General features: G+C 44.0%; 1 protein-coding gene across 1 annotated transcript in view; it reads left to right on the forward strand.

Moving 5' to 3' along the window:
* The window catches only part of HGFAC (HGF activator), a 108,535-nt gene that overhangs the window by 45,410 nt on the left and 50,852 nt on the right, over positions 1 to 12,273 (forward strand). The window contains exons 5-7 of the mRNA XM_069745803.1: positions 7,349 to 7,471; positions 8,028 to 8,162; positions 9,520 to 9,630. Coding sequence (XP_069601904.1) covers positions 7,349 to 7,471; positions 8,028 to 8,162; positions 9,520 to 9,630 — 369 coding nt within the window. The remainder of the gene's footprint in view (positions 1 to 7,348; positions 7,472 to 8,027; positions 8,163 to 9,519; positions 9,631 to 12,273) is intronic.

The raw sequence follows: 12,273 nt of genomic DNA on the forward strand, positions 1-12,273 counted from the left end.
ACGCCTTACCATGACCATGCTGCTGCCATGTCGCGGAAGTACTGAATTGCTTACAAGTGACATTGTCAGGACTTTGAACATGTTTTTTATTACCTTTTGTGCATTAATGCCCTTTTCCAAGATGGCGTCTTTGGTCTCATGTGCACTGTGTCTTCCTGCTATAAAACTCCACCCCAGCCTTCAGTCTGTGCTAGAGTATTCTGCCTTGCATCCAGCTCTTGACCCTGGTGACTCTCTGGCTATATACCTGCTCCTGTGAACCTGTGTGGTTATCCTGCTACTCTGCTCTGAGTTCCTGCTGCATACACCAGTTTCCAGTAATCCTCCTTCATCTGCTTCTTGTGTTTTCTTCCATCTGCATTTGTTGGACATGTTAGGCTACGTTCACATTTGCGTTGTGTGATGTTGCGTCGGAGACGCAACGCACAATGCAAAAAAAACGCAACAAAACGCACGCTTACACGCAGCGTTTTGCGACGCATGCGTCCTTTTTTGCCGAATTTTGGACGCAAAAAAAATGCAACTTGCTGCGTCCTCTGCGCACTACGCTTGCGGCAGAAAAAACGCATGCATCGCAAAACGCAGCACAACGCATGTCCATGCGCCCCCCATGTTAAATATAGGGGCGCATGACGCATGCGTCGCCGCGGTTGCGCCCGACGCAACGCAAATGTGAATGTAGCCTAAGCGGTTGCTGCTCTGCAAAAACCTGAGACTATTACCCAGGCCTCCCTGGTTGAGCTAAGGTATTATTTGAACTGCCTTGTAAGCATAGCTATCTGTGTTTGGACTAAACAAGGCCCATTCGTGTCAAGTATCCTCAAGAATAGTTGTGGTTCATAGACTTTCTGCGTGATTGCATTTTCCTCTGAAGTTCCCTATAGACTGTTAAGCTGTGTTTAATATCTACACCAAGTGTTGTGGACTTGAGTTTCTCTCTGCACCTGTTTGAATCACTGTGAGATAATATAGACTTTACCACTTATAAAACTGTGTCCTGTAGTTGTCTTGTTCCAAGCAAAGAGTCTCCTGAGTTATCCCCTATAATTATTACAGACATGAGCTGAGGTCCACTAGGTCCCATAGGCATGCTGGGCATGAGGCTCCCTCGAAATCCGCACCGGATGCAACCTACGAAAGTCATACCATAGGACACAAGAAATCAAGTCAGCTACAATGTTTTTAACACCGGAAACATGGCGAGATCTAAAATAGATATTGTATTCAATGCACCGCAGCACCAAAAGTTGTAGCAAAGCCAGGACCAGAAGGGACTATGACAAATTATTGATGCATTGTACAACCCTGTAATGACCACACGACCACCTCAACACCATTGGAGCTACTGCAACCCTCGACCTAGTGTCTCCTTCACCAGAATCTTGTAGAATGTAAGCCCGCAAGGGCAGGGTCATTTCCCCTCTGTATTAGTCTGTCATTGTTAGTTTTGTTTACTGTAAGTGATATTTGTATTTTGGTGTAACCCGGTCTTATGTACAGCACAATGGAATCAATGGTGCTATATAAATCTACTATATAAAGCTGAATGTGTGTGTGTGTGTGTATGTGTGTGTGTATGTCCGGGATTGGCATCTGAACCGTCGCAGCAACAGCCACAAAATTTTGCACAGTCACACGTCTGGACCCCGAGAGCATCATAGGCTATGTTGTGAGGTGAAATTTTAACCCCGCGCTTTCCAATTCACCAAACAATTTTGCCCCTATCTACATAACGGGGATTAAAGTGAAAGGAAAAGTGTTGGAGACGTCGCAGCTACAGCCACAAAATTTTGCACAGTCACACGTCTGGACCCCGAGAGCGTCATAGGCTATATTGTAAGGTGAAATTTTAACCCCGCGCTTTCCAATTCACCAAACAATTTTGCTCCTATCTACATAATGGGGAAAAAGTGAAAGGAAAAGTGTTTGAGATGTCGCAGCTACAGCCACAAAATTTTGCACAGTCACACGTCTGGACCCCGAGAGCGTCATAGGCTATGTTGTGAGGTGAAATTTTAACCCCGCACTTTCCAATTCACCAAATAATTTTGCCCCTATCTACATATTGGGGAAAAAGTGAAAGGAAAAGTGTTGGAGCCAAATTGACAGCTGCCAGATGTGAACAAGAGGGACTTAAAGAATGAGAGCGATGGTGCCAAAGAGTATATACCGTACAGTTGCTAAGGTGGGGCCCCGATATGGGATACTCACCACACACGGGGATATGAACACACACACAAAATGCGCCACGTGCTTGAACACATATACCACCCTCAGCACACATTTCACCACACATACACCAACCTCGCCACATAAAAGTCGAAACACAAAAGTCGCCGCTCAAAACTCGCCACGCGCAGAACTCGCCACATGCAAAACTAGGCTCACGCAAAACTTGCACCCGCGGAAAAATTGCCACATGAACAAAAGTTGCAACACATGCAAAAGTTGCCTCAAACAAAACTTGCACATACTCAAAAGGCATCACACATAAAACTCGCCACGTGCAAAACTCGCCATGCACAAAACTTGCTGCACACAACTTGCTACACTAACCTGTCACATGCAACTTGACACACAAAAAGTTGCTACACGCATGTTGCCACACAAAACTCATCTCACAAAAGTCACCACATGCATGTCGCCACACGCAACTCAACACACACAACTTGACAAACGAAACTCGCTCTAAAACACACACAAGTCTGGTATTATCCTTCAAAAATAAAAATCTGATTAATAAGCAGACAAACTACAAGAGCAACAAATGTACCATATAGGAAATACGCCAGCTGTCAGTCACATGACCTGTTTATTATGTGTATGTGTGAGCTAATATATACTGCCAGGGGGAGGGCTTCCTGTTGGCTGGGGATTTATCATGCTGCCAATTTATCTTACAAATACTGAGGTTAAAATACTGACCAAATAACGTGTGAACGAGGTCTAATACAGGAGGAGATGACATACAGATATATACTATGTACAGGGGAGATAACACACAGGTATATACTATATACAGAAGAGATGACACACAGGTATATACTATATAGAGGAGGAGATGACATACAGGTACATACTATATACAGGAGGAGATGACATACAGGTATATACTATATACAAGAGGAGATGACACACAGGTATCTACTATATACAGGAGCAGATGACCTACAGGTATATACTATATACAGGAGGAGATGACATACAGGTATATGCTATATATAGGAGGAGATGACATACAGGTATATACTATATACAGGAGGAGATGACACACAGATATATACTATATACAGGGGAGATGACACACAGGTATATACTATATACAGGAGGAGATGACATACAGGTATATACTAGATATAGGAGGAGATGACATACAGGTATATACTATATACAGGGGAGATGACACACAGCAGGTATATACTATATACAGGGGAGATGGCATACAGGTATATACTATATACAGGGGAGACAACACACAGCAGATATATACTATATATAAGGGAGATGACATACAGGTATATACTATATACAGGAGATGACATACAGGTGTATACTATATATAAGGGAGATGACAAACATGTATATACTGAGGGGAAAATGAGAGGTGTGAAGTGAACATGAAAAGGTGTGAGTGCAAAATGAGAGGAGTCAGGAAAAATAGTGGAGTGATCGGAAAATGACAGATGTGAGGTCGAAATGACAAGTGTTAGGGGGAATGAGAGGTGTGAGGGAGAAAATGAGAGATGTGAGGGGGAAAATGAAAGATGTGATGGGGAAAATGAGAGGCGTGATGGGAAAATAAGAGAAGTGAGGTGCTATAACTAAACACAGATATTTACTATGCCCAGGCAACGCCGGGCTCTTCAGCTAGTAAATAATAATAATAATAACTCCCAAATAGTGATGAGCGAGTATACTCATTGCTCGGGTTTTCCCGAGGACGCTCGGGTGGTCTCTGAGTATTTGTGAGTGCTCGGAGATTTAGTTTTTGTTCACGCAGCTGCATAATTTACAGCTGCTAGCCAGCCTGAGTACATGTGTGGGTTGCCTGGTTGCTTGGGAATTCCCACATGTATTCAAGCTGTCTAGCAGCCACAAATCATGCAGCTGCAGCAACGAAAATGAAATCTCCGAGCACTCACAAATACTCGGAGACCACCCGAGTGTGCTCGGGAAAATCCGAGCAACAAGTATACTCGCTCATCACTACTCCCAAATTGTCTGTCCTGAGGCAAATATCTTGACTGCCAAACAATTCTCCACAAATTTCAACAGCCACAACCATGGGGAACAACTCCAGCAATACAAGGTTCTTACACAAGCCTGTGTCACTCCCTGCTGCCAGCCACACAGAAGCGCACCAGCTCAAGCCACAAATTTCCCCAAAACCATGGGAACCAGAGATGTCAGTAAATAACGTTAGCTTTGAGTTGCTCCGTTCACTCAACATGCAGCATATGTGACCATTGAATTTGTCCGGGAATTCGTGCAATACTGCGAGGTCTGCTTTCAGGGGCTTTGTAATCCAAATATAATGGCCCAGCGCTTTAGCTCCGCAAGTAGCCAAAGAGAAATGTTGATCTACTTTTATAAGGTGCCAAATGTCCATGTACTGGTTATCCCATATTTTATTCTTTACCCCATCATCCAGGTGAGATCCCAGTGGGCTAACCACACAGAATACAATGTCTTTATGTATACCAGACATAGGGGGTGAATGGGTTTTAGGAGCTGGGGGGCAATTTTTCCAGTAACGTTTTTAGAACTGCGGTCATATCTGAAACCCCGCCCACAAAGCTCCAGTATATTGAGACTCACCAGGAGGAGCAGGAACCGCAGATGAAGGGATGTTCAATGCAGCAGTGGTGGACACCAAGCTGTGCTTCCTGGAAACTCTGCTAGGCCCTGACCTTTTCCTTTTTTAATGAGAGGTACCACCAGACTTCCCTGATTGCTCGTGGCATTGTTCCTGAACTGTCTCTGTCCTGCTCCTAGACATCTCTCTCCCGTCTGTGCTTTTAGGCCCACCAGCTTTCTACTATCGCCTGGTCCGGCTTCAATAGGAAAAGGTGCCAGGCTTGCCATCTCAGCTTCACCTGCCCTGGTCGTAGACCCCGGATCCTCTTCGAGTTGATCTTTATTCACGCCGGTGACCGCCTGCATGCCGCTCAGCCAGGGGCCCTCTCCTACCGTAGCAGCCTTATCCCCATGACTAGCAAAACTGTCTTTTCTCCCCGCTCTTTTCTTGCTTCACTCACTGAGCCCTATCCAGAAAGTCCCTGCCTATGTCCCCCTACTTTATGCTGCACTGCTCTGCAGCCCCTCCCTACTGGAAAACCCCATGCTAACCAAACCTAAGCCAATATAGATGACACGCCCACCAGGGCCATGGGGTACTCGGAATCGGGACGGACAGTTCTTTGGGGAAGTCACGGGGCCGTGATCCGAATCTGTGTCCCTGGCTGTGCCGTAAATTGGGGAATATGTATATGGGATTTAACGTGACGCCACCTGTGGTGTTCGGCAACAGATGGCCGACGCTGCTAAAGGAGACCGTTGGGGCTGATTATGATGCATGGGATGGTTCTGATCCCCACAGGTGGAGTGGGGCCCCAGGGCTACCGATTCTGTTTATGTCAGGCTCCATGTACCTTGTAGTGCAGGAGTCAGGATGCAAGAGATCACTGGAGGACACAAAGACTGTAGTTTTCCCTTCTTTTACTTGATGGTTGATAGTACAGACCGGGGCACTGGTTACAGATCGGGATGGAGAGCTGGGCAGCCTGGAAGCAATTTTGAATACACCTTTCCAGGTAGGTACGGAGGCCTTCCTTCTGCGCTGTCCTCCCTTTTTCCTTGCTGCCTAACACCTCACACCCCTGCTGCTAACTGTCTCTCTGTTTTTAAAAACTCATGGCTCCACTTTCCAGGTTCTGCTCTATTTTTCTCCTACTAACACCTGGTAAAGGGACCCCCTCCTTGCTTCCAGGCATGACATTACTCACTGTGAGGGAGGCAATGCCACTGTGGCAACCGGACTCCTGGGGGATCACATTCCTATTCCTTATCTCTAATGTGCCCCACTAATCTAACCCCACTATTACCCTATGCTATCTTCTATCCTATCCCTATTTCTATACTTAACATACATCAAATTTATCACATTGCGCGACATAAACAATACAGCAATAATGCATTAACATCAGTAATCATCATGGTACTGCACGTGATACGTGTGTACAGTGTCCACAGCGGGAAGACACCTGACGGACTCTGTCACCTCCTTACAGGACGACCGGGGTACGCTTCACAGTGAGTGACACACGTCCACGTGTCTCCAATACAAAGAGGAAGGTGAAGGGATGACAGAGATTTATAAATTCGCAGGCTGAACCAAGTAGCCTTAACAAGTGGGGGGGATTTTTCAATGGAAAAAGTGAGGGATGTATTAGACATAATGGTTAACCTAAGAGGTGAATGGAATGGGTTGACGAGCACTTACAGAACACTCCACTAGATGGTACCCAACAGTCAATATGTCCCCTCCTTGCTAAGTTGGGATGGTTTTACATGTACAGGGAAGATGTGAGTAACTTGCACCTGACTTGCTGTGGCCCCGTTGCAGTTTGGTGGCTGGATAGATTGGACACGCTGTGCATTGATAAGTCTGCTATAGGGGTAACGTATCAAGATATTTGGGCATATGAATATCATACAGGTAGGTCATTCACCTTCAACTTTACAATAGGTTAAAGGGGTTTTACGGTTTGGGAAAACTCCTATACCCCAGTGGCAAGTTTTTTTTTTTTTAAAGGAGCAAAAACTTGGCTTGGCTCAACTTCCTCGGGTTCAGTGACGAGTCTCCAGCTCTCTGCTCTTGGTGTCTCTTATTGTCTGCAGCTCTGACGTCACAACAAGAGCTGTGCAGCCAATACTTGAGCTCAGCGGGTCTACCGAAGCAGACAGCACTAGCCGCTGAGCTCACTGATTGGCTGCAGTGCTGTCGATGTGACATCATCGCTGCAGACAATAACAGACACTCATACGCTGATCCAATGCCGCGAGGCAAAAATGTACAAAACTGAACATGAGGTTCTTAGTTTAACATTCTGATCACACTTTATCATGCCTCTGCCGTGTCACTGCGAACCTCTCCACCACAGCTCTACAGCTTTGGTGAACCAATATTTAGTGTCCCACCTAAGGGACAGCTTTCTAAGATATCTAGAGATGATTTTACATTCATAGAGTATGCATAGAATTGTATACAGTATATACCGTATATATATATATAGACAGAAAATATCTGTTTCATCTTTTATGTATAACCTTGTATTCTTTTCTGTAGTATTTCAAGATCATTGTGCAGCAAAACCCTGTGAGAATGGAGGCATCTGCACTAATATGCCAATCCTAAACACATACCACTGTAGGTGCCCCGTGGAATACTCCGGGCACGACTGTGAGATTGGTGAGTACTGATGGAGCCGACATTTGTAATGTGTTGTTTATTTATTTCAGATGAAAATAATAATTGTATTTTGGTACCCATGCCCCCAACATGGCTTTACCTTAAGGGCAGGTCCACATCAGCAAATGTTATCTCATCTGAGAGAATCGGACCGATTATGCAAATTACACTCTGATCATAGTGTCAGCAAGGAGTGATCTCATTATCTTTGAGGAGGAGAAGATGGAGAAAAAAATGTCTCTATCTTCACCATTCTGTGAGTCTGTGTCACTCACATGTCATCCAAGTATGGTCTTATGGTTTCCACGGACTCATTGACTTACATGGCCGAGTGCGAGCCAAATATCAGATCAAACTTGGGCATGCAGCAATGTTTCCTTAGGTCCGATTAAAAAATCAGAATTTTCCATGGCGCCTTAGAATAACATTTGTCCGAGTGCGATTTGATGTTTTATTGTATTTGGACAGAAGATACAGCCATGTGCACAAGCCCTAAGACGGAGAACCTGAGATGTTTTCTTCTGATATCAGTGGTTTTACTCATCCTTTATTTCAGCAAAGTGTTTCGATGAAGCTCACTATGTGCACTATGACAATGGAGACACATGGGCCAGAATTCACAAAGGGACGGTGGAGCATTGTACCTGTGAGAACAGCAAGATTGAGTGCCACAGTGGAGAAAGATACTCAGGTATTGTGTGCCCGTGGGCAGTGTGTAACAAGAACGTGGGGCTCAGGTCAGATACTATTGTCACGGGTGGTGGCCATGTCCGGTGACATCCAGTGGTGAGAACAAGGTTAGGAATGTGCAGGGCTGACATAGATACTGCTCTCCTATTGGCTGGTTGGTGAAGCGACATACCCCATCATGACAAACATAGAGAGCAGGAAAGTAGTAGTTGCAACCGGAACTCACTTTACTGCTAGATTCAGATGGTGGCGCAAAAAGCTTAAACCTGTAGCTTCCTCAGACCCCCCAAGCCACCACCATGTATTTATTGCTAGCCTTACAAGCCAATTTTATTGTCTTATTTATTTTTTTATATGCAAAAAATCAGTGTTATAACTGTGGTTGTGATATGCTAATTAGTGGGTGACTAGTTGTGGGGATGTTGTTTTCCCCAGACTTCTTTGGTACACTGCACATGCCGAGGGAGACAATGGTGACACAGGAAACAGCTAGGCTCAAAATTTGTCTTGAGTAGGGTGTCACCATTGCAGTGCACCGATGCAGAGAGGGTGCGTTCACCTGGCTCACTGCGCATTGTCAGGGAGACATATATTTGCAGAGAGCCGGCAGTGATGCCTCTCTTGCAAGTCATGTTTATCATAGGGCTGCGATAACATGATTAATGAGATGATTAATCTGGGGAAAACACTAGTCCAAGAGGCCAGTTGCTAGCAGATTCTCCCTGCCCTGCTCCCCATGACTGACAAGTCTCATCCTAAACAGACTGTCATCAAAGGAAGAGACCGATCAGTCATGGGGAGTGGGCGGAAAGAAGCTGCCGAGAACTTGTCTCTTGGACTCATCACCAAAGTGTCATAGTCACACGCCACAGCATTTTGGAAGATAACATACTGTACATGGCTGAAATGACCCAGCCGTACTCTGATTCACGCTGCCCCTGGTTTGAGCAGCATAAATCAGCCGTTAGGTCCCCTTTAAGGACAATAAAATACTAAAACATGGCTAATACCGGTGACTGTCCTGATAAATTTTTTGCTACAAACAATTGGACTTAATTTAATGTCCTTCAGAAGCATGAATTATCCCTATTACATTCCTACCTTAAAGGAATTGCACAGGATTAGTTTACCATGGTTTCTTTCTCTATAAACCTGTCCATGGATTGTGTTTGTTATTTCACCTCAGTCATATTCACTTTAATGGAAGTTTGCTGTAATACCAGACACAACCCATGCACAGGTGAGGCGCTGTTTCTAGAAAAATAAGCTTCCCATAAATCCTCTAATTGACTCCATTAAGGATAACATAATTAAACGGATATGTACTATAAGGAAAACTGACATGTTTGTGTCCTCAGCTTGCAGCGTGAATCCGTGTCTTAATGGTGGAGCCTGTCGTCTGATGATTGGTACCGGCAATCCCGTCTGTAGCTGCAGAGAGAGATTTGTTGGCAAATACTGTAACATTGGTAAGACAAGATCCATTGAATACATTTTCCTTAAACGGAATCTGTTTTTGTGACCCTATGTGAGAGCAGCATGATGTAGGGGAAGAGAGGTGGAGGTGCCGCAGCCCCTCAAGACTGACGTGATCAATGCTGATCTTGATGAATTAGGGTCTAGAAATGTTTGGATTCTTTACATTTTCTTTCCCTTGCCATCTACAGTTAGATAAACGTTGGGACAATATCACACACATTAGACTGGTTTTACCAAAATCAGTGGGTAATAAAGGCGTATAGCCACTTGTAGATGATTGACGGCCCAACCAACTAATGATGTCCATACCCGCAACCATCTAAATTACATGATAGTTTCCCTAGTCTGCTCAGGCTGCAAAATTTAAGGAAATGAAGGGATGGGCATACTAGAGTTCTATATTGTGGTTGGTTGACAAAGGTTTACTCCCCACTCCCTAATCAGAACTCATGAATGCTCAACAGAGTCTGGGGAATGTCAGTATGTAGGGGGTGATCGTAAGGAATAGTTTTTACCTAAGACACCCAAGTGTAATTTACGGTCAGGTTTAGGCTGTGTTCACATCATCTTTATCAATAAGATTTGAGGAGAAGAGAAATAAACCAGCTCACCCGTGATGCATTAGTTGAACTTTGGGAGCACGGACCCGTTGTGTCCAAACGTGTATACTCCAAAAGAAGAAAATTGTCCAGCTCCACCGAATCCGTGAAGATAAAATTTCTTTATTCACAAACTTGTAACATAGAGGGTACAAACTTCAGCACAAACCATGTGGGTGTGAATCTCAACGTATTTCTGAAGACTAAGCTTCCTTAATCATGTCATGATTAAGGGAGCTTAGTCTCCAGAAACGCGTTGAGATTCACACCCACATGGTTTGTTCTGAAGTTTGTACCCACTATGTTACAAGTTTGCTGGACAATTTTCTTCTTATCAATAAGATGCCAGGAAAATTCCATAGGATCCCATTCACCCGGGTATATACCAAAAGAATGTCTTTTTGGCACGCATTGGCCAAATTTTAATTTTGCTCTAAAGGATAGTGTAGCAGGGGGATTTTCTGATGCAGCAACAGGAGACGTACAACAGCATACACCGCCAAGTGGGCCCTATTGTTAAAGACTTCTGTATACCTCAGTATGGTATCCTGTTTACTGAAGTATACAGAAAAAGTTTTTTAATACTAGGACCCTAATGGCATTGGATTCCACTATGCCATATACTCTTCTGTTGGATGTATACATCAGGAAAGTCGGCTTGTGTATTCTTCTGATAAACTTAAAGGATTAGTCCTGCTATGCTCACTTCTGCACCAAGAGGTGAGCAAGGATGGTGACATAAGGTTTACTTATACATGTCAATCGGATGTGCGTTCCGGCAGGTATAAGTTCACAGGGACTGTGACTTTTACACACCTTTATGGTTTATTTTCACCTCTCTGGAATAAGGACTAGAAAAGCCCTAAAGAACCAAAAGCTTCTTTTTGATATCTCGCACCCAAAGGATGAGAGTTTTTGAGCAACGTCTCCATACGTTGAAGTACATAGACACTGTGAATCACCTTCCTTCCAATTATAAACCTCCCCCGTGTACAATGTGTCACATAATAAGTATATATAGCAACACAGTCTCCAAAATAAGATGCAATATATTTTCCAAAATAAGATGTACGGTGACAACCGACATCCGGACATGACAAGCGCTCCCCGTTCTGCACCTCTTCCACCCAAATTGTCTATTATTCTTCTGTATGTGATGCCCAATTAGCTGGACTGAATCTGTCAGGTATTATTCATCCTCCTGGTTATCATAAATCTTCAATTTTGCTTTTAATGGCTCCGCACATATTGTTCCAGCTACCGTACGATGGACGTTTCAGGGAATTAAAATTATTTCATTTGCGGTCCGACTTTCAGGTTTTACTGTGGCTGCAAGAACCTCGTACGGCAGGTTATTTGCATGAGGAATAATGTGGTTAACGTCACCCTGCAATTTACTAACAGAACATGACAGAGGGACGTTTTACTATTTTATTGCAGACTCTCCTACTGTCAATTATTACAGTCATGGCTGAAAGTGTTGACACCCTTGAAATTGTTCCAGAAAATTAAGTATTTCTCACAGAAAATTATTGCAATTACACAAATTGTTGGCACCCTCAACTTAACATTTGGTTCCACACCCTTTGGAATAAATAACTGTAATCAATCGCTTCCTATAACCATCACAAGCTTCTTGCACCTCCCAATTGGAATTTTGGACCACTCTTATTTTGCAAACTGCTCCAGGTCTCCATAAGGGTTCAATAGGATTTAGATCTGGACTCATTGCTGACCACTTTAGAACTCTCCAACGCTTTGCTTACATCCATTTTTAGGGGCTTCTTGAAGTATGTTTAGAGTCATTGTCCTGCAGGAAGACTTAGGACGCAAACCCAGCGTTCTGACACTGCACACTACATTGCAACCCAAAATTCTTTGGTAATTTTCAGATTTCACGATACCTTGCAAACAGTCAAGGCACCCAGTGCCAGAGGCAGAAAAACAACCCAATATATCTTTGAACCACCACCATATTTGACTGTAGGTACTGTGTTATTTTCTTTGCAGGCCTCATTCCGTTTTCCGTAAACA

This window comes from Ranitomeya imitator, chromosome 1 (assembly GCF_032444005.1).
Source record: "Ranitomeya imitator isolate aRanImi1 chromosome 1, aRanImi1.pri, whole genome shotgun sequence".
In the NCBI taxonomy this organism is placed as follows: Eukaryota; Metazoa; Chordata; class Amphibia; order Anura; family Dendrobatidae; genus Ranitomeya; species Ranitomeya imitator.